Genomic DNA, 21,504 nt, shown 5'->3' on the forward strand with positions numbered 1-21,504 from the left:
AAATAATTAAAAGAGGTTCTTAAAGATATAGCTCAATACCCATATTCATAGGAGCATTATTTACAATAGTCAAAAGATGGAATCAACCCAGATATCTTTTAATGGATTTACAAAATGTGATCTGTGCACACAGTGGGATATTTTGTATTTAAAAAAGAAAGAAGAAATTTTTGACACATGCTCCAACATGGTCGAACATTGAGGGCATTATCCTGAGTGAAATAAGCCAACCACAAAGACAAATTGTGCATGACTCCACTCATATGAAGTACCTGGAATAGTCAGACTCATAGATGCAAAAATGCAGAATGGAGATTGCAGGGTCAGAGGGTGGGGAGGGAGGAATGGATGATGGTGGTGGTTTAATAGGTACAGAGTTTCAGTTTAGCAGGATTAAAAAAAAAACTAGAGATTGGTGGCCCAATAACGTGAATATACTTTCCTAAATTACACACTTAAATTTGGTAAATGGCAAATTTTATGTATATTTTACTGTAATTACAAAAATTTTAAAACTTTTTTAAGTACACAGGTGGAAGGAGAGTGCCTGATGCACCTTAGTTGCTAGGAGGGAAATGAGAGCAGATTGTATACAACTGCCTTAATGAGGACACTCACACACATGAGGAGCATTTACCTTGCACCAGGAGTTGTTTAAAAAATTCATATAATTGTAAAAATTCTACCTTTCTCTCCCCATAGATAAACCTTGACTGAGGCCTTGTGTTTTGAGGCTAGCTAGACATGCGGGTACCAATGGGCACCTTCTAATAGTCATTAAATCCCCCAGGCTTTCAACATGCTGTTCCACAGAGCAATTGAACAGGCTGACAAGGTGGAGGACCCGCAGGGGCGCATCTCTGTCCTGATGGAGAGCATCACCCACGCCATCTTCCTTTACACCAGCCAGGCGCTGTTCGAGAAGGACAAGCTCACCTTCCTATCCCACATGGCTTTTCAGGTCAGTTGAAAGCATCCCCAGGACCACAGGCAGACCCCTCTGTTTATCAGGTATTTTCCTTCTGCTTGTCTGAAAGCAGAGCTGCCTTTCTTGGAAGCCTTTGATAGTGAGAGGAGAGTCTGAGGTTCTCACCGAGAAACAGTATGTGACAGCCCTCCCCTGGGCCACAGTGCTTTGGCTAAGCAGATATGCTTGGGTCCTGTCCAGAACCTTCCAGATCCTACCAAAAAGGTCCTTTAAGATTAGGATCTTGAGGGATGGGGCTGTGGCTCAGCGGTTAAGTGCTAGCCTAGCACATGCGAGGCACTGGGTTCGATTCTCAACACCATATAAAAATAAATAAAGGTATTGTGTTCAACTACAACATATATATATACACACACACACACACATATATATATATGTATGTATATATATATAATATATAATATATATGTACATATATATGTTTGTATATTTATATGTGCATTCATATATATATATATATATATATATATATATATATAAAGATTAGGATTTTGAGTCTGAATCTAAGAGGTCCAAGGACATCTCAGAGTCCTTTTAAAAAACAATGAATGGGAGATCCAACATGGCGGCGGGTGCAGAGAGATCAAGTCTCTGACCTCTTCAGCTGTGCGGGCATAGGGAGTTGTAAACCGTCCAAATGCTGTTTGCTCAGGATCACTAGGCAATGCTGAGCTGACGTGGATCTGGGGCAAACAGTCTGGGCCTCTCAGAACACACACTGAGCCCGGATCGGCTGAATTCAAGCTCCCGTTCGCCTGCTTCTCGCAGACAAACTGCTGTGACTCAGCACTAAATGATCCCGCTGAAACAACTGGTCGGCCCTTCTGAACCTACGGAGGTTAATGCCAACCGAGCCTTCATAGGCAGTGGCCACAGGATTGAAACGGGGCTTGAGAGACCCAGTCAGGACCCACCCGTTGCATTGGTCACCCGGCAAAGGGAACGAACTGTCGCCATTTGCATGGGATACCACCATGGCAGAGAACTGACGTCACCAGAATGCGGCGGAGGAGATAACTCCATTGAAACCGGCGGTGACAGTGACTTCTTCCCTTCCCTTCCCTTCTAATACCTTTCCTCCCAAGCATCAAATAAATTTATAGGAGTAAACAGTAACTCAGCAGTCAAACAGAACAAGAAGTAACATGAGCAGCATGAAAAAGCAAGGAAGAAAAGGAGTACAAACAATGCAGGACAGCCTAAATATTCAGGAGGACCTAGAGGCATCAGAAAAATGGTCAAATAAAGAACTCAAGGATTACCTTAGACAGATGGAATGGAACCTTAAAGAGGATATGAGACAGCAAATTCAAACAGTGAAAGAACACATTAAAAATGAATTACATAAACAGATAAAAGAAGAAATTAAGCATCTTTATCAGGAGATAGATATTATTAAAAAATCAAACAATAATTCTAGAAATGAAGGAAACAATAAACCAAATTGAAAACTCAAATGAGAGTATCACTAACAGAGTGGAGCAAGTAGAAGCCAGAACGTCAGATAATGAAGACAAAATATATCATCTTGAAAAGAGTCTAGCCAACTCAGAAAGGCTGGTAAAAAATCACGAGAAAAACATCCAAGAGATATGGGATAACATAAAAAAACCAAACTTAAGAGTCATCAGGATAGAGGAAGGTATAGAGGTTCAAACCAAGGGAATGAGCAACCTGCTGAATGAAATAATTATAGAAAACTTTCCAGAAATAAAAAAGGAAACAGATATACAAATTGTAGATGCATACAGGACACCGAGCATACAAAATCACAGTAGATCAATGCCAAGACACATTGTTATGAAGATATCCAATATACAGAACAAAGAGAAAATATTAAAAGCTACAAGAGAAAGGAGGCAGATTACATTCAGGGGTAAACCAATAAGGTTAACAACGGATTTTTCATCACAGACGCTGAAAGCGAGAAGATCCTGGAACAACGTATTTCAAACACTGAAAGACAATGGATGCCAACCAAGAATTTTGTATCCAGCAAAATTAAGCTTCAGGTATGACAACGAAATAAAAATCTTTCATGATAAACAAAAGTTAAAAGAATTTGCAGCCAGAAAACCAGCATTGCAAAGCATCTTGAGCAAAACACTACACGAGGAAGAAATGAAAATCAATAACCAAAACCATCAGTGGGAAGTGCCTCAGTAAAGACAGAGGGCAGGGGGAAAGCTAATCATGGAGAAACAAACCAAATTTAAAAAAAAAAGATAAATAATCAAACATGGCTGGACGTACAAACCATCTATCAATAGTAACTCTAAACGTTAATGGCCTAAACTCTCCAATAAAGCGACATAGGCTGGTAACATGGATTAAAAATCAAATCCAACAATATGCTGCCTCCAGGAGACACATCTGATTGGAAAAGACATACACAGGCTGAAGGTGAAAGTTTGGGAAAAAATATACCACACACACGGTCCTCGTAAGCAAGCAGGGGTGGCCATCCTCATATCGAATAAAATCGACTTCAAGACTAAGTTAATCAAAAGGGATAAGGAAGGACATTATATACTGTTAAAAGGAACCATTCACCAACAAGACATAACAATTATCAGTATTTATGCACCAAATAATGGTGCTGCACGTTCATAAAACAAATTCTCCTCAAGTTCCAGAATCAAATAGACCACAACACAATAATTATGGGTGACTTCAGCACACCTCTCTCACCATTGGACAGATCCTCCAAACAAAAGTTGAATAAAGAAACTATAGAACACAATATCACAATCAATAACCTAGACTTAACTGACATATATAGAATATATCAACCATCATCAAGTAGATATACTTTTTTCTCAGCAGCACATGGATCCTTCTCAAAAATAGACCATATATTAAACCATAGGGCAACCCTCAGTAAATATAAAGGGGTGGAGATAATACCATGCATTTTATCTGATCATAATGGAATGAAACTGGAAATCAATGATAAAAGAAGGAAGGAAAAATCCTACATCACATGGAAAATGAACAATATGTTACTGAATGATCAATGGGTTACAGAAGACATAAAGGATGAAATAAAAAAAATTCTTAGAGATAAATGAAAATACAGACACAACATATCGGAATCTATGGGACACAATGAAAGCAGTTTTAAGAGGGAAATTCATCGCCTGGAGGTCATTCCTCAAAAAAAGAAAAAACCAACAAATAAATGAGCTCACACTTCATCTCAAAGCCCTAGAAAAGGAAGAGCAAAACAACAGCAAATGTAGCAGAAGGCAAGAAACAATTAAAATCAGAGAGGAAATCAACGAAATGGAAACAAAAGAAACTATTGAAAAAATTGACAAAACTAAAAGTTGGTTCTTTGAAAAAATAAATAAGATCAACAGACCCTTAGCCATGCTAATGAAGAGAAGAAGAGAGAACTCAAATTACTAACATACAGGATGAAAAAGGCAACATCACAACAGATACTACAGAAATACAGAAGATAATTAGGAATTATTTTGAAAACCTATATTCCAATAAAATAGAAGATAGTGAAGACATCGATAAATTTCTTAAGTCATATGATTTGCCCAGACTGAGTCAGGAGGATACACACAATTTGAACAGACCAATATCAATGGATGAAATAGAAGAAGCAATCAAAAGACTACCAACCCAGAAAAGCCCAGGACCGGATGGGTATACAGCAGAGTTTTACAAAACCTTTAAAGAAGAATTAATACCAATACTTTTCAAGTTATTTCAGGAAATAGAAAAAGAGGGAGCTCTTCCAAATTCATTCTATGAGGCCAAACATCACCCTGATTCTGAAACCAGACAAAGACACCTAAAAGTAAGAAAACTACAGACCAATATCTCTAATGAACCTAGATGCAAAAATCCTCAATAAAATTCTGGCAAATCGGATACAAAACACATCAAAAAAATTGTGCACCATGATCAAGTAGGATTCATCCCTGGGATGCAAGGATGGTTCAATATACGGAAATCAATAAATGTTATTCACCACATCAATAGACTTAAAGATAAGAACCATATGATCATCTCGATAGACGCAGAAAAAGCATTCGACAAAGTACAGCATCACTTTATGTTCAAAACATTAGAAAAACTAGGGATAACAGGAACTTACCTCAACATTGTAAAAGCTATCTATGCTAAGCCTCAGGCTAGCATCATTCTGAATGGAGAAAAATTGAAGGCATTCCCTCTAAAATCTGGAACAAGACAGGGATGCCTTCTATCACCACTTCTATTCAATATAGTTCTCGAAACACTGGCCAGAGCAATTAGACGAAAGAAATTAAAGGCATAAAAATAGGAAAAGAAGAACTTAAATTATCACTATTTGAGGCCGACATGATTCTATACCTAGAAGACCCAAAAGGGTCTACAAAAAAACTACTGGAACTAATAAATGAATTCATCAAAGTGGCAGGATATAAAATCAACACGCATAAATCAAAGGCATTTCTGTATATCAGCGACAAAACTTCTGAAACTGAAATGAGGAAAAACACCCCATTCACAATATCCTCAAAAAAAATAAAATACTTGGGAATCAACCTAACAAAAGAGGTGAAAGACTTATACAATGAAAACTACAGAACCCTAAAGAGAGAAATAGAAAAAGATCTTAGAAGATGGAAAAATATACCCTGTTCATGGATAGGCAGAACTAACATCATCAAAATGGCGATATTACCAAAAGTTCTCTATAGGTTTAATGCAATGCCAATCAAAATCCCGACGACATTTCTTGTAGAAATAGATAAAGCAATCATGAAATTCATATGGAAAAATAAAAGACCCAGAATAGCAAAAGCAACTCTAAGCAGGAAGTGTGAATCAGGCAGTATAGCGATACCAGATTTCAAACTATACTACAAAGCAATAGTAACAAAAACAGCATGGTACTGGTACCAAAACAGGCAGGTGGACCAATGGTACAGAATAGAGGACACAGAGACCAATCCACAAAGTTACAACTATCTTATATTTGATAAAGGGGCTAAAAGCATGCAATGGAGGAAGGATAGCATCTTCAACAAATGGTGCTGGGAAAACTGGAAATCCATATGCAACAAAATGAAGCTGAACCCCTTTCTCTCGCCATGCACAAAAGTTAACTCAAAATGGATCAAGGAGCTTGATATCAAATCAGAGACACTGCGTCTGATAGAAGAAAAAGTTGGCTCCAGTCTACATATTGTGGGGTCGGGCTCCAAATTCCTTAATAGGACACCCATAGCACAAGAGTTAATAACAAGAATCAATAAATGGGACTTACTTAAACTAAACAGTTTTTTTCTCAGCAAGAGAAACAATAAGAGAGATAAATAGGGAGCCTACATCCTGGGAACAAATTTTTACTCCTCACACTTCAGATAGAGCCCTAATATCCAGAGTATACAAAGAACTCAAAAAATTAAACAATAAGATAACAAATAACCCAATCAACAAATGGGCCAAGGACCTGAACAGACACTTCTCAGAGGAGGACATACAATCAATCAAGAAGTACATGAAAAAATGCTCACCATCTCTAGCAGTCAGAGAAATGCAAATCAAAACCACCCTAAGATACCATCTCACTCCAGTAACATTGACAGCCATTATGAAGTCAAACAACAAGAAGTGCTGGCGAGGATGTGGGGAAAAGGGTACTCTTGTACATTGCTGGTGGGACTGCAAATTGGTACAGCCAATCTGGAAAGCAGTATGGAGATTCCTGGGAAAGCTGGGAATGGAACCACCGTTTGACCCAGCTATTGCTCTTCTCGGACTATTCCCTGAAGACCTTAAAAGAGCGTACTACAGGGATACTGCCACATTGATATTCATAGCAGCACAATTCACAATAGCTAGACTGTGGAACCAACCTAGATGCTCTTCAATAGATGAATGGATAAAAAAAATGTAGCATTTATACACAATGAAGTATTACGCAGCACTAAAAAATGACAAAATCATGGAATTTGCAGGGAAATGGATGGCACTAGAGCAGATATGCTAAGTGAAGCTAGCCAATCCCTAAAAAACAAATGCCAAATGTCTTCTTTGATATAATGAGAGCAACTAAGAACAGAGCAGGGAGGAAGAGCAGGAGGAAAAGATTAACATTAAACAGAGACATGAGGTGGGAGGGAAAGGTAGAGAAAAGGGAAATTGCATGGAAATGGAAGGAGACCCTCATTGATATACAAAATTACATATAAGAGGTTATGAGGGGAATGGGAAAAAAAACAAGGAGAGAAATGAATTACAGTAGATGGGGTAGAGAGAGAAGATGGGAGGGGAGGGGAGGGGGGATAGTAGAGGATAGGAAAGGTAGTAGAATACAACAGTTACTAATATGGCATTATGTAAAAATGTGGATGTGTAACCGATGTGATTCTGCAATCTGTATTTGGGGTAAAAATGGGAGTTCATAACCCACTTGAATCTAATGTATGAAATATTATATGTCAAGAGTTTTGTAATGTTTTGAACAACCAATAAAAATATAAATAATTAAATAACAATGAATGGTTTATCCATATTGTTGCAAATGACATAATTTTATTTTTAAAGGTTGCATAGTATTCCTTTGCAAATAGTCAATAATAATGTATGTTTCAAAATAGCAAAAAGGGTAATGTTTTAGGTTAAATGTTCTCACTGCAAAAAATGATTATGAGGTGATAGATGTGTTAATTAGCTTTATTTAACCATTTTACAATGTAAACATATATCAAACAACACATTTTGTCCCATAAATATATAATATTATTTGTCACAAAAAAAATGTGTAAATAAATTACCTTCTAGGCTTAATGTCCCATCTTCATGAGACCAGCTTCCCTTTTAATCTTTTTCATATGGAAGATTAAAAAGGAAGCTTAAGTGGGAATTAAGGTGTCTGTGGTAAGAAAAAGAAGGAAAAATAATTCAACTTCAAGCTCCAGGTTCAGATGAAACAAGCCTGTTATCTTTTATTAACTAGTTTGCGATATGGTTCTTCCTGTCCCTCAAAACCTTGAGAGAAGATTTGTGCCTTGCCTCTTTCGTGTCTTCCAAAGGACCTTGCCCAGAAATGGCATTTAGTAAGCACCTGATGTGCATAATAATAAGCTACCACTTCCCTTTTGATGTTTTTGATAATCACAGATGCCCTTAGGTTCTCTAAGAATATAAGTGTAGATGTTTTCGAATGCATGTGATAAACAGGAACAAGGCATTACAAAATGAAATACCTATTGTTAATTAACAGGAAAGAGTCAGGCATGATAATACATGATACACACATCTATTTAAAACTTCCTCTTGGATGCCATAAAGTAGAATCTATCTCAACTCCTGTCAATCTATGTAAATGAGATCTTCATTATCTATATGGATGATTACTCACTGTTGAAATAAACTGAATTAAGAAAAATTAATTATTCACTAAGATAGTTTAATGAATTTTGAAAATATCTAAATTTTTTTAGATAGCATAAAACTCATCTGTTTAACTATAGAGGTATTATATTTCTACATGGAAATTAGGAATGCTTCATTTTTGCCTCCAAAATGTACTATGAACTTATGAGCTCTACAACCAGACTGTTTAAAGTTTATTCAAGTTAATTATGTTTGTTAAACAATTTTGAGCTTTACTCAAGATAATCTCACATATAAGAAAGATCTTTTATGTTCCTTGCAGTTTATTGAATATAGCACCTATACTAGATTAACTTACAATACTGGTTCTGCTCTGTTTAGTAATTAAGTCTATTGTCACCAGAGGCTTTCTCATTTTCTATCACAAATTTAAGATAAATTTATACCTTAATAGAAGATTAAATATAAAGCATATTTCAAATATGTTGCTAATAGCCATCATCATTAGAATTGGAATAAAGCAGGGCTGGGGTTATGGCTCAGAGGTAGAGCGCTCACCTAGCATGTGCAAGGCCCTGAGTTTGATCCTCAGCACCACATAAAAATAAATAATAAAAAGAATTTGAATAAGTCAGCCTTTGCAGTTATTTTTTTTTTAATCACATTTCCAGGAATGGTTTTGCGATTATGGACATACTCTCAGAATCTTTATTTCACCCATAGAATAGATGCTTGCCAGAATCCCAGCAGATTTGGCTCTGCCGATTCAGGCATATCTTCCCTGGTGACTGCTTCCTGGGTTGTGATTTCCATGTAAACCTCATGATCGTTTTCAATTTTGTGTATTCAAGATTTTGTTGAGAAAGAAAGAGGTCGACCCCCTTGAACTGGATTTTCTGCTCCGCTTTCCAGTTGAACACACCTGTCTAAGTCCCCTCGACTTTCTAACGACTCAGTCATGGAGTGCTATTAAGGTACATTGACAAGTTGGTTTCTCAATTTCTAAATATTACTTCAAATATTAGCTCTCACAAAAGGAGAAATATAGTTTTAAAGCTACAGGTGACATATTAGACACTATTTTATTTGTAAAAAACATGCTATATAATGTGATCTTTTGTTATATTCATATTATTAAATTGGTTAATTTCTTACTGGGAAGTAAAAGAGTTTTTGACCTATGTGTGGGTAGAAAAATTATGTATAGTCAGAACCTTTGATAAAAGTCAAGTTATATAAATGTGGGTTTTTTCAACTTAAATCTATTTTCTGCATTTCATTTTGTTAAATTATATTTTTTTGCTTTTCCTAAATTTTTTAAATTGCACAACAAAACAGGAGTTTATTCTCATTGTAAAATGTTAAAGCAAAATAATATCATAAAGAAAAAAAGTGAGTGTCCTTCTACAACCCCAATTATCAATCCTTATTCCATTTTTCTGTCAGAAGAGCCTTACTTTCCTTTTTTTTTTTTTTTTTTTTTTTTGGCAGCAGGGTACTGGGGATTGAACTTGGGGGCACTTGACCACTGAGCCACATCCCCAGCCCTATTTTGTATTTTATTTAGAAACAGAGTCTCACTGACTTATTTAGTGCCCAACTTTTGCTGAGGCTGGCTTTGAACTCATGATCCTCCTGTCTCAGTCTCCAGAGCTGTTGGGATTACAGGCAAGCACCACCGTGCCAACAGAAGATCCTGTTTTAAAGAATTCATTCTCCCAGGCTCTAGACTTCCTTAAAGCTGTTTGACCTATATTAAACTTTGCCCCATTTTTTTGTTCAAAGGAAAAAATATTTCCATGCATTGAAAATAACTGTTATGAGGCTAGGGCTGTAGCTCACTGGTAGAGCACTTGTCTAGCATGTGTGATGCACTGGGTTCAATTCTTAGCACCACATATAAATAAATAAATAAAATAAAGGTCCTGTGTCCATCTACAACTAAAAATACTTTTTAAAATGTTATGTCTGGGGCTGGGGTCGTGGCTCAGTGGCAGAGTGCTTGCCTAGCATGTATGAGGCACGGTTCAATTCTCAGCACCACATATCAATAAATAAAAAAAATAAAGGTCCATTGACAACTAAACACAATTTTTAAAAAATGTTATGTCTTATTTTTTTATATTACATTAAGATTTTATTTTTAAAAACTAGTTTTGGCTAGCACAGTGGCACATACCTATAATCCCAGCCACATGGGAGTCTGGGGCAGGAGGATCACAAGTTGAAGGGCATCTACAGCAAGTTAGCAGGACCCTCGACCACTTAGTGAGACCCTGTCTTCAAATAAGATATAAAAAGCACTGAGGATGTGGCTCGGTGGTAAAGCATCCCTAGGTTCAATCCCTAGGACACCAACTCCCCACCCCACAAAAAAAGAAAAGAAAAAACCCTAGTATTTTGTTTTCTGTTTTATCTTTCTTGTTTGTGGAACTGAGAATTGAACCCCAGGGTGTGCTACCGCTGAACTATATCCCTTGGTTTTTTAATTCGTATTTTTTATTGTTGAAATGTGATCTCTGCAGAAAATAGCACATTCAAATGGGTGATAGAGTTTATCAAAGAATATATTTTTATATTGAGGGCAAGAATGAACCAGGGATGGAGAAGAGTGAACAAGGGATGGGGAAGAAAATAAGAGAGAAAGGAGCTCTTGGAACTTCTGAGAAATGAAGTTATGGGAGAGAGCTAATATTGTCATTGCCAAAGACATCCCAGCGGGAAAGAGCCAGCAAAGAAAAACCCTGCCCCTCTCTCTCCAGCCCCCAGTCTGCTGCAACTGCTTACCTTTGGCCAAACCCGGCAAAAGGAGTGGGGAACTTGGCTGACATTATCCTTAGAGATCACCCTTAGGAAAAGAGAGAGTAGATCTGGAGGGGAGAATGAAGACTGGCCAGCATGATGTGCTGAGAGGGGACTAGATCACCCTCAAGTCTCTCAGGCTGGAAGCTGCTGTTCCCATCCGTTTCCTTTTGTACACCAGGCACTTGCCCTGATGGAAGAATTTCGAGGCATAGACAGAGATGTAGAAGGATCTTCCAAGCAGTGGAGAAAGTGGGTTGAATCTGAGTGTCCAGAAAAAGAAAAGTTACCACAAGAATGGAAGAAGAAAAGTTGGATACAGAAACTGATTATTTTAAGAGCAGTGCGCCCGGACAGGATGACATACGCTCTCAGGTAGGGCAGCTGACACTTCTGGAAATGCAAGTTAACATGGAGGAAACTTGGTCCTAGGGGTTAGGGGGGATTGGTGGAAGTGTCAACTGTCCATTTTGATGTGGTGTGATTCTGCTGAGATTTTGATGTTTCAATCAGTGCTATTGTTAAAATTCACTAACCACTCAACAGTGTGCTGGTCTATTGGCAGAACCAGCATATATCCTTCTTGAAAAGCTCAATTTTGAAATCAGAAGGGGAGATGGGGAATCTGATGGAAATATTCTTAGAAGAGAGATGGTGTCAGCAGAGTTCAAAGGCCGGGAACATGCATTATCCAAGAACAATTTCCATCATCTTTATTCAGTGGTAGCATTTTGGCTCTGAAGATTTAGCATGTCAGACCAAAAAAAAAAAAAAAAAAAAGATCCTTTTATGGAGCAACTCAGAATCCTATAACTTTACAACCAATGCAATTTAAAAGCAGAAATCCTTGTCTGCATCTCTATTCCAGTGTCCTTTTTCTTTGCCCTTTTGGCTTCTAAATGGTAATATGCTGCTTAATTCACACAAGTCTTATTCTAATTTGAGTTCACCAACCTAAGAGTTCTTGACTTCCTCCCCTGTTGTGCTCCTCTTTCTTCAGTAGTGTTCATGTACCTCAGTTTTTTCCTTTGCTTTGTCTAGTTCAGCCAATTTTCCCTTTGCAGAAACCTCTGCTGATCCCTACTTTACAAGTTAATTCTGCTTAGTAGTACTTACTTTCTGCTAAATCTGATGCTGCTGGAAAATAATCTCTGCTTAATTGAGCTTCCCTGTGTTAGAAACACCCCAAAAAGCATTTGTATATTCATGAGAAGCCCAGCAGGCTGGAAAATTGCACTGTGGCAAATCTAATGAACTGTTAATAAGTAATCGGGGAATCTGGCAGGGGATTTGGGGGATACAAAACCATATGCAGGCAGGTGATGGTACTGGGGGGGGGTAATCTCAGAAGCCCCCCAAACAGAATGTAGGCCTCTGCTTTTCCGAGTTTCATAAGTACAGAGGGGTTTCATGGATACACCTTCTGCATAAATCTAGTTGGATTCATATAGTCATTCTAAAAAGCCACCCCACATAATACATGTGGCTTGCTTCTTTTCCTGTGTTTATGATTTAGGCTGATCCAAGTGAAGATGCTTTTCAAGATTGAAATCAATTATCATGTTTTAGCATATTCTTTTTTTAATAGAAATTTTGTGGAGGAAAAATTGGGTGCAAAGTATGTGGAGAGGACCAGATTGGATTTAGGAAAAGCATTTGAAGAAAGCAGCCCAGCCACGCCAGTATTCTTCATCCTGTCTCCAGGGGTGGATGCCCTTAAAGACCTTGAGGTGCTTGGTGAGTGGCCAGGGGGCTTACTGGCCTGCCCTTCCTCCCTATCTTTTACCTGCTGCCCACATGCCCTTCCTTTCTGTTCACAGTTGTCTTTTTTTTTTTTTTCATTTGTTGGAGATTGGGTGTATGGAAAATGTAAGACTAATAACACTGCAGTCTGAAGAAATGTTCAAACGGAACATTCATCTGGTTGGCATCATGCAAGTTTCTTTTGTACTGTTTCCCACCTTTTGAGTAGATGAGGGCCAGAGGGCAATTTTCTCCATGCTCATATAATCTTGTGCCCCCTGTAACTAAATAATGGTCATTAGAGCAAGTCTATTTGATTGTGCAAGGCACTGGCGCTTTGTGCTGCGGATTACTATTCCCCATGGTCTACACCAGGAATACCAGGTTAATGTAGCTGTGACCTGACTGTGCTCAATTTAAATGCGGCCTCACAAGGTGAGAGCTTGTGCATTTACCCAATGAACCGATCCTTCAAAAAAAAAAAAAAATGTGATATCTACCACATGTTGCTCCTTTATATGAGGGAAATGCTTTGCTACTCCTGCAGGAGTTTAGAAAGCTCCCTAACAATGCTGCCATCTATCAAAATGTCAAAAGCTTTATTATCATAAATCCAAAGGAACTGACTTCCACAGGCTTTTCTAATGCTTGCAGGAAGGCAGCTGTGGAGAGCTCACAAAGCCAATTGTGGAAACCACAGAGATCTAGTTCAGATTCTCCAGGAAGGTGACCTGGAAGATGGCAGCAGTGACCACCGATGTACATTAGATCACTAAATTCAGACTCTCCTCACCTCTTTTCCACTGACATTTCCTCTCGCCATGTTGTATTCCCTCACAGGCAAAAGACTTGGGTTTACAATTGACTCAGGAAAATTCCACAATGTGTCTTTAGGACAAGGTCAAGAGACCGTGGCTGAAATGGCACTGCAGAAAGCTTCCAGAGGAGGACACTGGGTCATGCTCCAAGTGAGTATTAAGTCTTCCTAGAAAGCGACTGGGCACAGTGGCACATGCCTATAATCCCAGAGGTTTGAGAGGCTGAGTTCAAAGCCAGCTTCAGCAAAAGTGAGTTGCTAAACAACTCAATGAGACCCTGTATCTAAATAAAATACAAAATAAGGCTGGGGTTGTGACTCAGTGGTCGAGTGCCCCTGAGTTCAATCCTTGGTCCTTGCCCCCCACCAGAAAAAAAAAAAATATATATATATATATATTTATTTATTTTTCCCCCCCCTGGAAAACACTGAGCATGAACACAGGATAATGCAGAGCCACACTGCCCAGAGAGGGGGAAGGGGTTTCTCATCATAACACATGGGGATTCAAGGAGCCAGGTGAGCACTCTCACATTCATGATACCTCTATGGGAATTAGGGACTCTGCTGAGAGGGATGATTCTCTTCCTTGGAGAGCCTGCCTAGTGCTTTAAAATTTTTAAATATTAGGAAGAATCCCATTTGTCTCCTGACTTACAGATGTCTGCAACACTACTGTAGCACTTGAGGACAAACAGGCTCCTAGAGATTGCCACCCTGTTGCTATGGTAGTAGCAGAAGTTGCATGTTGCTTTAACGTTGACAGAGTCCAGTGTGTATACACACACACACACACACACACACACACATTTATACAACTCTCACTGCCCCTAAGCATTTGGGTAGCTTTATCTTGGTTTGTAAATTAAGGAGATTAGATCATTCCTTCCTCCCTTCTAGGGTTGGCATTACACAGGTATGTGATTCTACTAAATGGTAGAATCTTCTAGGGTGGTTTTCTTAGCCAGGGATTCTAACAGGAGCCCATGGAGCACAGGCCATCTCCAGGGGCCCCTGGGAGCTGTGCTGACTTCTCAGGCAAGCCCCTCTAGCTGTCAGCAGGTCTGGCAGCAGCCATTTGGTTTGAGACACAATGATCCCGAAGATTACCTTGAGTAGGTGATCACAGGATACCTTATCTCCAATCGTTACAGTAAAGCTCCACAGGTAAGTATTGTTTCCCATACAACCTCTAGCATCCAATATGTTGACACGTTGTATTTTGCTTGAAATCAACTGGGTTCATAATGAAGCTGCCCAGAGTCCAAGCAGGCTTTCATCTATAGGAATATATCCTTCTGTATTAATAATACCCACTGCTCAGATGACCTTGATAGAGAGCTTGGGACTTGGGATGGTGATGCTTCCCCTCCTGAGGCTCAGAATCAGATGTGCTAGAGTGGAGGTTTGTTTTTTCCCCCAGAGACAGCAGTTATTGCTCATCTACTTCAAAAATACTGAAATCTTCCCCAAAAGAAAGAATCTATTGAGAGTTCTCATGCACCCAAGAGCTCAGTACTGGAGAAAAGAGTAGAAGGGGTACAGTCATCCTCAAAAGAGCCTATGATTAGAGCCAGGTGTGTGTGGTGGTATGTGCCTGGAGTCCCAGCTACTCAAGAGGTAGCTGTGGTCCAAAAGACAGGACATAATTGAACTTAGAAAACAGGTTTTGTTACTCACTTTCCTGATTGGTATACTTAGGTATGAGAAGAACTCTTGTTAGAACCCCATAGCAAGCATGTAGGAGAGGAAACTTGGGTCTTTACTGGATTCATTTCCAGGGCTGCCAAGTCAAGGTGTCATAGACTGCATGACTTAATCCACAGAAATTTAATTTCTTGCAGTTCTGGAGGCTGGAAGTATGAGATCAAGGTGACAACTGGTCTGGTTTCCTCTGACACCTCCCTCCCTGACTTATAGATGGTCAAACTTGCCTATGTCTTTATCTGGTTTTATCAAGGCATCAGTCATATGGGGACATATGACTTTATTTAGTCTTAATTACCTCTTTGAAAGACTCCATCTCTGAATACTAATTGCATTGTGAAGTACTGGAAGTTATTGCTTTCACACCTGAGTTTTGGAAGGGACATAGTTCAGCCCAGGACTCCTGGCAATGTTCAGTATTTGCTATGGGAATAAAAGCCTAATGATGTGAACAACTGAATTGGCATAGGTCTTCCTACAACAAAAATTTCAAAGAATGCCTACGTTACTATTCCCTTCCTTGTTTGCCTTCACCCTCTCTATTTCTGTACATATTATAATCTTAAACATTTTTCTTGTTGGAAATAATTATGTGTCCCTGGGTGTGATGTTTTAGTCACTGTTTCAAAACGTCTCCAAAACTGGAGGGCATATCAGATACAGCCTTCAGACCTCTCCCCCAGTACCAATGACCAGTCTCCACCTGTGAGTGTTTAGTGTTGAAAGAGCACATTTGTGAATCACAAGATAATTGTGATGATGATGGTGGTGTTTGTGGTTTTGTGTGTGTAGCTTTTGACAGCTCTTTAATTTAAGAACAATGTCATGTTACAAATACACACATTCATTCTTAACAATAAATATTTGAAGTAGGTACATGTTTAGGAGGACATTCTGGTTTACAATGACAAATTCAGTGTGAAACATTTAATATATTCAATATTCAACTGTTTTACCTTTTCCCCCCTTTTCTAACATAAAAAAAAAGAAAATGTAAGTCATTGTTCTGAGTTTTAAACACACACACATATATGCTTGTGTGTATATATATGTTAGAAAAAGTTCTGATACTAGAATTCAAGTAATATGCTAAAAATTTATAGGAATCATAAGCCATACTGTCTTTCAGAATGTCCATTTGGTAGCAAAATGGTTAGGAACCTTGGAGAAACTTCTTGAAAGATACAGCCATGGAAGCCATGAAGATTACAGGGTGTTCATGAGTGCTGAGTCTGCCCGTACACCCGATGAGCACATCATCCCTCAAGGACTTCTGGAAAATTCCATTAAGATCACCAACGAGCCTCCCACAGGAATGCTAGCCAATTTGCATGCTGCTCTGTACAACTTTGATCCGGTAAGAAAGTAGAAGCAACCTGATCTGACAATAAAATCAGAGTTCTCACAAGACTCTAGAGACCATCTTCAACTCATGTGTCTCAGAGGATTGGTGTTAACAGCTCTGAGGGGAGGTGTGTATGAATGTGTGTAGAGTGTGTGTGTGTGTGTGTCTGTGTCTTAGTTTCTTAAAAGAACTGCCCTAGTCTGATGACTCAGAAATATATTTAATTTTCCCACGAAAACTATAGCCACATGTATAAGATATATAAACTCAATAATGCTTGAGGAACTTTCTCAAACTAGTATCTCTTACCACAGAAAAAGGAAAAGATTTTTTTTTTACCACATTTCACTGCCTAGTTGTCACAAATTTTATGCCAAATTATTTTCCAAGAAGTGGAGTGAAACCATCATGTGAAGTTTTTCTTTTTAATTGTGCCAGTAGTACTTAAGAATCATTTATTACTAAACTGTCTTTGGCACAGGATTAGGATGAACACAATCCTCATGAATATATGTTAACACAGTAACAGTTCTGTGGTGAAATGCAGTATTCTTATGGATGTGGATGACTGTGATGACAAGGAAAAAGTTTCAGTATGATGTTTCAGATCTGGTTTTTCTTTTTTTAGTTGTAGATGAATGAAATACCTTTATTTTATTTATTTATTTTTATGTGATGCTGAGGATCAAACCCAGAGCCTCACACATGCTAGGCAAGCGCTCTACCACTGAGCTACAATCCCAACCCTCAGATCTCATTTATATTACTAAATTCAAAGTCCCTTTTTTTCAGATTATAGTCATGATAGCTTCTTATTTATGTTTTAATTTCCTTTCAAAATAAAACAAATTAATACGTGTATACATGAATGATAGCCCAATTACCATTATTCCCGATACGATACTCAAATTATTGTATCTATCTGTGTCAAGACCAAGTCTTTCTTTTTCCTTTGTTTCTATTTCTTTGCGTTCCTAGCTCTCCTTCTATTTTTTTTTTTTTAAATCCTAGGTAAATAGCAGTCTTATTAAGAATAGAATAAGTTGTAAAGAAGAAATAGACATGATTTGGTGATGATTATTCAGGCCCCTATTAGAAATGTTATCATTTTCCTTGAAGCCCCCCAACACACTTAACTTGTTCTCCAGTACTTTTTGGACCAATACCTAAACCAACTTTATGAGAAAATTATAATAATAGGCCACTTTAAGAATACAGTGTTGAAAAACATGGCTAATTTCTTAAATAATTGTGTAATTTATAGGCTATAGATATACAGAAGACTGTGTAAGCAATAGGCATTTGAAAATCTTGTTGAATCTTTTAAATATCTGCAATATGGCTTTTTAAGTGCACTATGGCAGATATATATATTTGTCTTTTCATCATCTCTTAATTGATAATTTCTAATCAGTTATGACACTTTCAAGTTCTTCCCTAAAATAAGTGTAAAAGAGAGGAACTTGATATATTTACAATTTATCCATTCCCCTAAAAGAACTGTCTTAAACATGAAAGCGGGCATCTCTTGAACAAATATGCTTTTGCCCAATTATCCTTCAGCTTCTTATTTATTTATTTATTTGCTTGCTTGTTTATTTATTTTTTTTGGGGGGGTGAGAATCCCCTTTGAGAATCTGATAATACTTTAGATATTTTCTCTAGAAAAATGCATATTCAAAAACATGTTGTATATAATGATAGAAGATTGCCCCAAAGCCTATGCATGAATTCTCCAGTTAAGAACACCTGTTCTAGTCTATTCTTGAAAGTAGCCGTTCTTCTGACTGCCATAGAGAAAGTCAGAAAGACTTTTAAGAACTTTAAGGAGAACTGTTTTTTTTCTAGTGGGAGGAATACTCTTTTTTTGTTTATCTTTGCTTCTGGGTGTCTAACCCATGGCCAGTATTCAATCAGTGAGCTACATCTGCAGCCCAAAGAGAATACTCTTGAGTGTTAAGGCTAAATTTGACCATATATAGCAAAAGGAAAGATCACCCACGTGATCCACTAAACTTCTCAAACCTATTTTATCCAAAATGGAAAAAAAAAAAGGTCTAAGGAAGAGTCTTTAGTGAATGTCCACTTGTCATTATGTTTGAAAGTAAAATGCAGTTTTTAAAATGTCATTCAAGGGTATCGGCCTTGTCCTATCTGTGAATAAGCTCCCAGCACTCTTTATCAGTCCAGATTCAAGTTGGCTACTTTTAAATGAAGTTCTTACAAAACAACAATGGCTTAAATGGGTTAAAAAAATATTCCTGCCACGTGAGAGTTCTGGGTGCAGGCCCTTCAGAACTCATATGTGTCACCAGAAGATTGTCAGTAACCACATTTTTTACAGCTTACCATTGCACTATATTTAGGATGCACCCATCATGTCCCAGGTGGCTGAGAGTATTGCCATTCCCATGTCCATGTGATCAAGAGAAGGGCAAGAGAAGAAACAAAGATGATGGCCAAGGGAACATGTTTGTTGTATTTTTAAAAAAGATGGTTCCTACAAATTAATACTGTAGTCCCATGTCATCTGTGGGGGAAAACAGATGACATGGGACTACAGTATTAATTGAAACCAAGAGTAGCAACAAGTCCTTTGTGTACTCTATTTTTTCCTGTGATATATACCTATGATAAAGTTTATAAATCCAGCACAGTAATAGATTCATAATAACAACTAATAATAAAATAGAGTAACTATAGCAAAGTGCTATGAAAACTATTTAAAACTTTTGAACTGTTTCTGGAATTTTCCATTTAATATTTTTGGATGGTGGTTGGCCAAAGGTAATTGAAAGTACAGAAAGTGAAACTGCAAATAAGGGGTAACTACTATACATTTAAATATTTGCAATATGGCTTTTTTAAGTGCACTATGGCAGACAAAGATTTCTCCTTTCATGTTACTGATCAAATGTAATCACATTGCATTACCTAGCTGCAAAAGAGGCTGGTAAAAGCAGATTTACCTAATCATATGCCTAGCTAAAAATCAGCAATAAAACATTAAGACAGGTATAGAGGTCTCTGTAACAGTTTTACTCGTGTCTTCAAATCGCCTTGCGCATTCTCTATTGCTGCCATTCCCAGTCTGATTAAAGTGTGTGATATGAGTAGAAAGTGGTGCATACTACCTGCTATGTCACCCAAGTGGGTTAAATAAATGTGTCCCAGTTGTTCTTGTTGCCCAGATGCCCCTCTTAGCTAAGGAAAACAGCCAAGGGGACTAGGCAAGTAAATGTTCTGTTTGGGTGTTTTTGTATGCTTTAGTTTTCAAATCAAATCAAATCTGTATTTTTCATCCTCTCGAATTAGAATGTACCTCCTATCGTTGGAGGCACTTAATATTAGTGCTTTATTCCCTTGAGAATTCTAGGATAATCATGTGAATCTGATCATTAAAGTGACAAAGACATAAGGAACCATTTTTTTGTAGGATGCTTACCAATATCCATCTCTTTCAGTGTATTAGCATTTGCCTTTTGAAAAATGTCAGAAAGGAATACTGTTTGGGCTCTTTTCATACTAAAATAACCATATTTTTTAAGAATATGTATTTCTATTTCTGTGAAATTTGCAAGCAGAAACAAATAAATGGTAATTATGCATGTGAAGCCAGAGGCTCCGGGCCAGATAGCACTATCATGTATGTGTAAATTCATGTTCTCTGTTCACAATGTTATTTGTATATTTTCTGATATTAATTTGCTCATCATTTGGCTTGTAAAAATACAACTGGCCTGAAATATGGAATGGTAGGTAGACTCATACTTTTTCTTAGAGAAACCTGATTCATAATTTTGTTCATCAGCATTTATGTTATCAGAGCATAAGGAAATGGACATTGACACATACTTTTTAGAACTGAGGATAAAACCAAGTTATATGAAATAATAGATTGAGTTGATGTACTTCATTATTATAGTATTTGGGGTCTTATGTGACCTATCTGTCATTCAAGAGGCTGTTAAATGTCTTGCTAGATCATAATTCTGATGTGAAATTTTGATACTTATAGTGGGTCTCCTAGAAATTTCTTACACATGAACATATTTTTATATCCTTCAAGCTTAATTCCAATTATTTGGTTTTTCTTTTCTTCTTTTACAAGGTTGCCTTTTATTTGATGTTTAATTGTGGAAAAGTTATTTTTGATGATTATACATTGCCAAATCCCATAAGTTACCAAAAATGACCTGATGATTTAGAGAGACCTACTGACTTTGTTGGGTCTGCACTATACGTAGCCTGGCCAATTCTAGAACTATATGTGGTGGTACCTGTGATTCTGATTGAAAGCATTATGGAAAGAAAGTAAACATTCTTCTGGTTCTGACCCACAGGGAAAAAAAAAATCTAGACTTGGTTTAGTACCAGCAGTCCCTTGGGAGACCAGAACTGAACTCCTTTCAAAAATCCTAAAAATATTTTGAATAATGTCCATGTTGTCAGCTCCATCTGAAATTTTGACTGGCTGTAGTTTGACATCCTAGACAGTAATGTATAGATGGTGGCCTAATTGTCCCTTCCTGCCTAATACTAGCTGCAGGAGTTATCTCAACATCTTTTTGTTGTTTTCCACCTAGAACTGCCAACCTTGAGTAAAGTACATCTTCAAACTGTAGACTGGACAGCTGTTTTCTGCCTTCTTGTTTTACAGCTGTTGGGGCTCTAACCAGATCAGTGTAGCATGCTAGGATTCTACTTTTCCTCTACATTTTCAAAAACAAATCCCGCTAATCTAGTCCAAAGGCA

General features: G+C 37.7%; 1 protein-coding gene across 4 annotated transcripts in view; it reads left to right on the forward strand.

Annotated features, from left to right (window-relative positions):
* Positions 1 to 21,504, forward strand: part of Dnah11 (dynein axonemal heavy chain 11) — a 331,880-nt gene that overhangs the window by 292,120 nt on the left and 18,256 nt on the right. For all 4 annotated transcript variants that reach the window (XM_046463517.2, XM_058585343.1, XM_058585342.1 and 1 more), the window contains 6 exons: positions 791 to 961; positions 9,187 to 9,309; positions 11,319 to 11,512; positions 12,726 to 12,874; positions 13,721 to 13,848; positions 16,534 to 16,761. In XM_046463517.2, coding sequence (XP_046319473.1) covers positions 791 to 961; positions 9,187 to 9,309; positions 11,319 to 11,512; positions 12,726 to 12,874; positions 13,721 to 13,848; positions 16,534 to 16,761 — 993 coding nt within the window. The remainder of the gene's footprint in view (positions 1 to 790; positions 962 to 9,186; positions 9,310 to 11,318; positions 11,513 to 12,725; positions 12,875 to 13,720; positions 13,849 to 16,533; positions 16,762 to 21,504) is intronic.

Source organism: Marmota monax, unplaced genomic scaffold, assembly GCF_021218885.2.
Source record: "Marmota monax isolate L192 unplaced genomic scaffold, Marmota_monax_Labrador192_F-V1.1 WCK01_AAM20220418_F8-fsc00057, whole genome shotgun sequence".
In the NCBI taxonomy this organism is placed as follows: Eukaryota; Metazoa; Chordata; class Mammalia; order Rodentia; family Sciuridae; genus Marmota; species Marmota monax.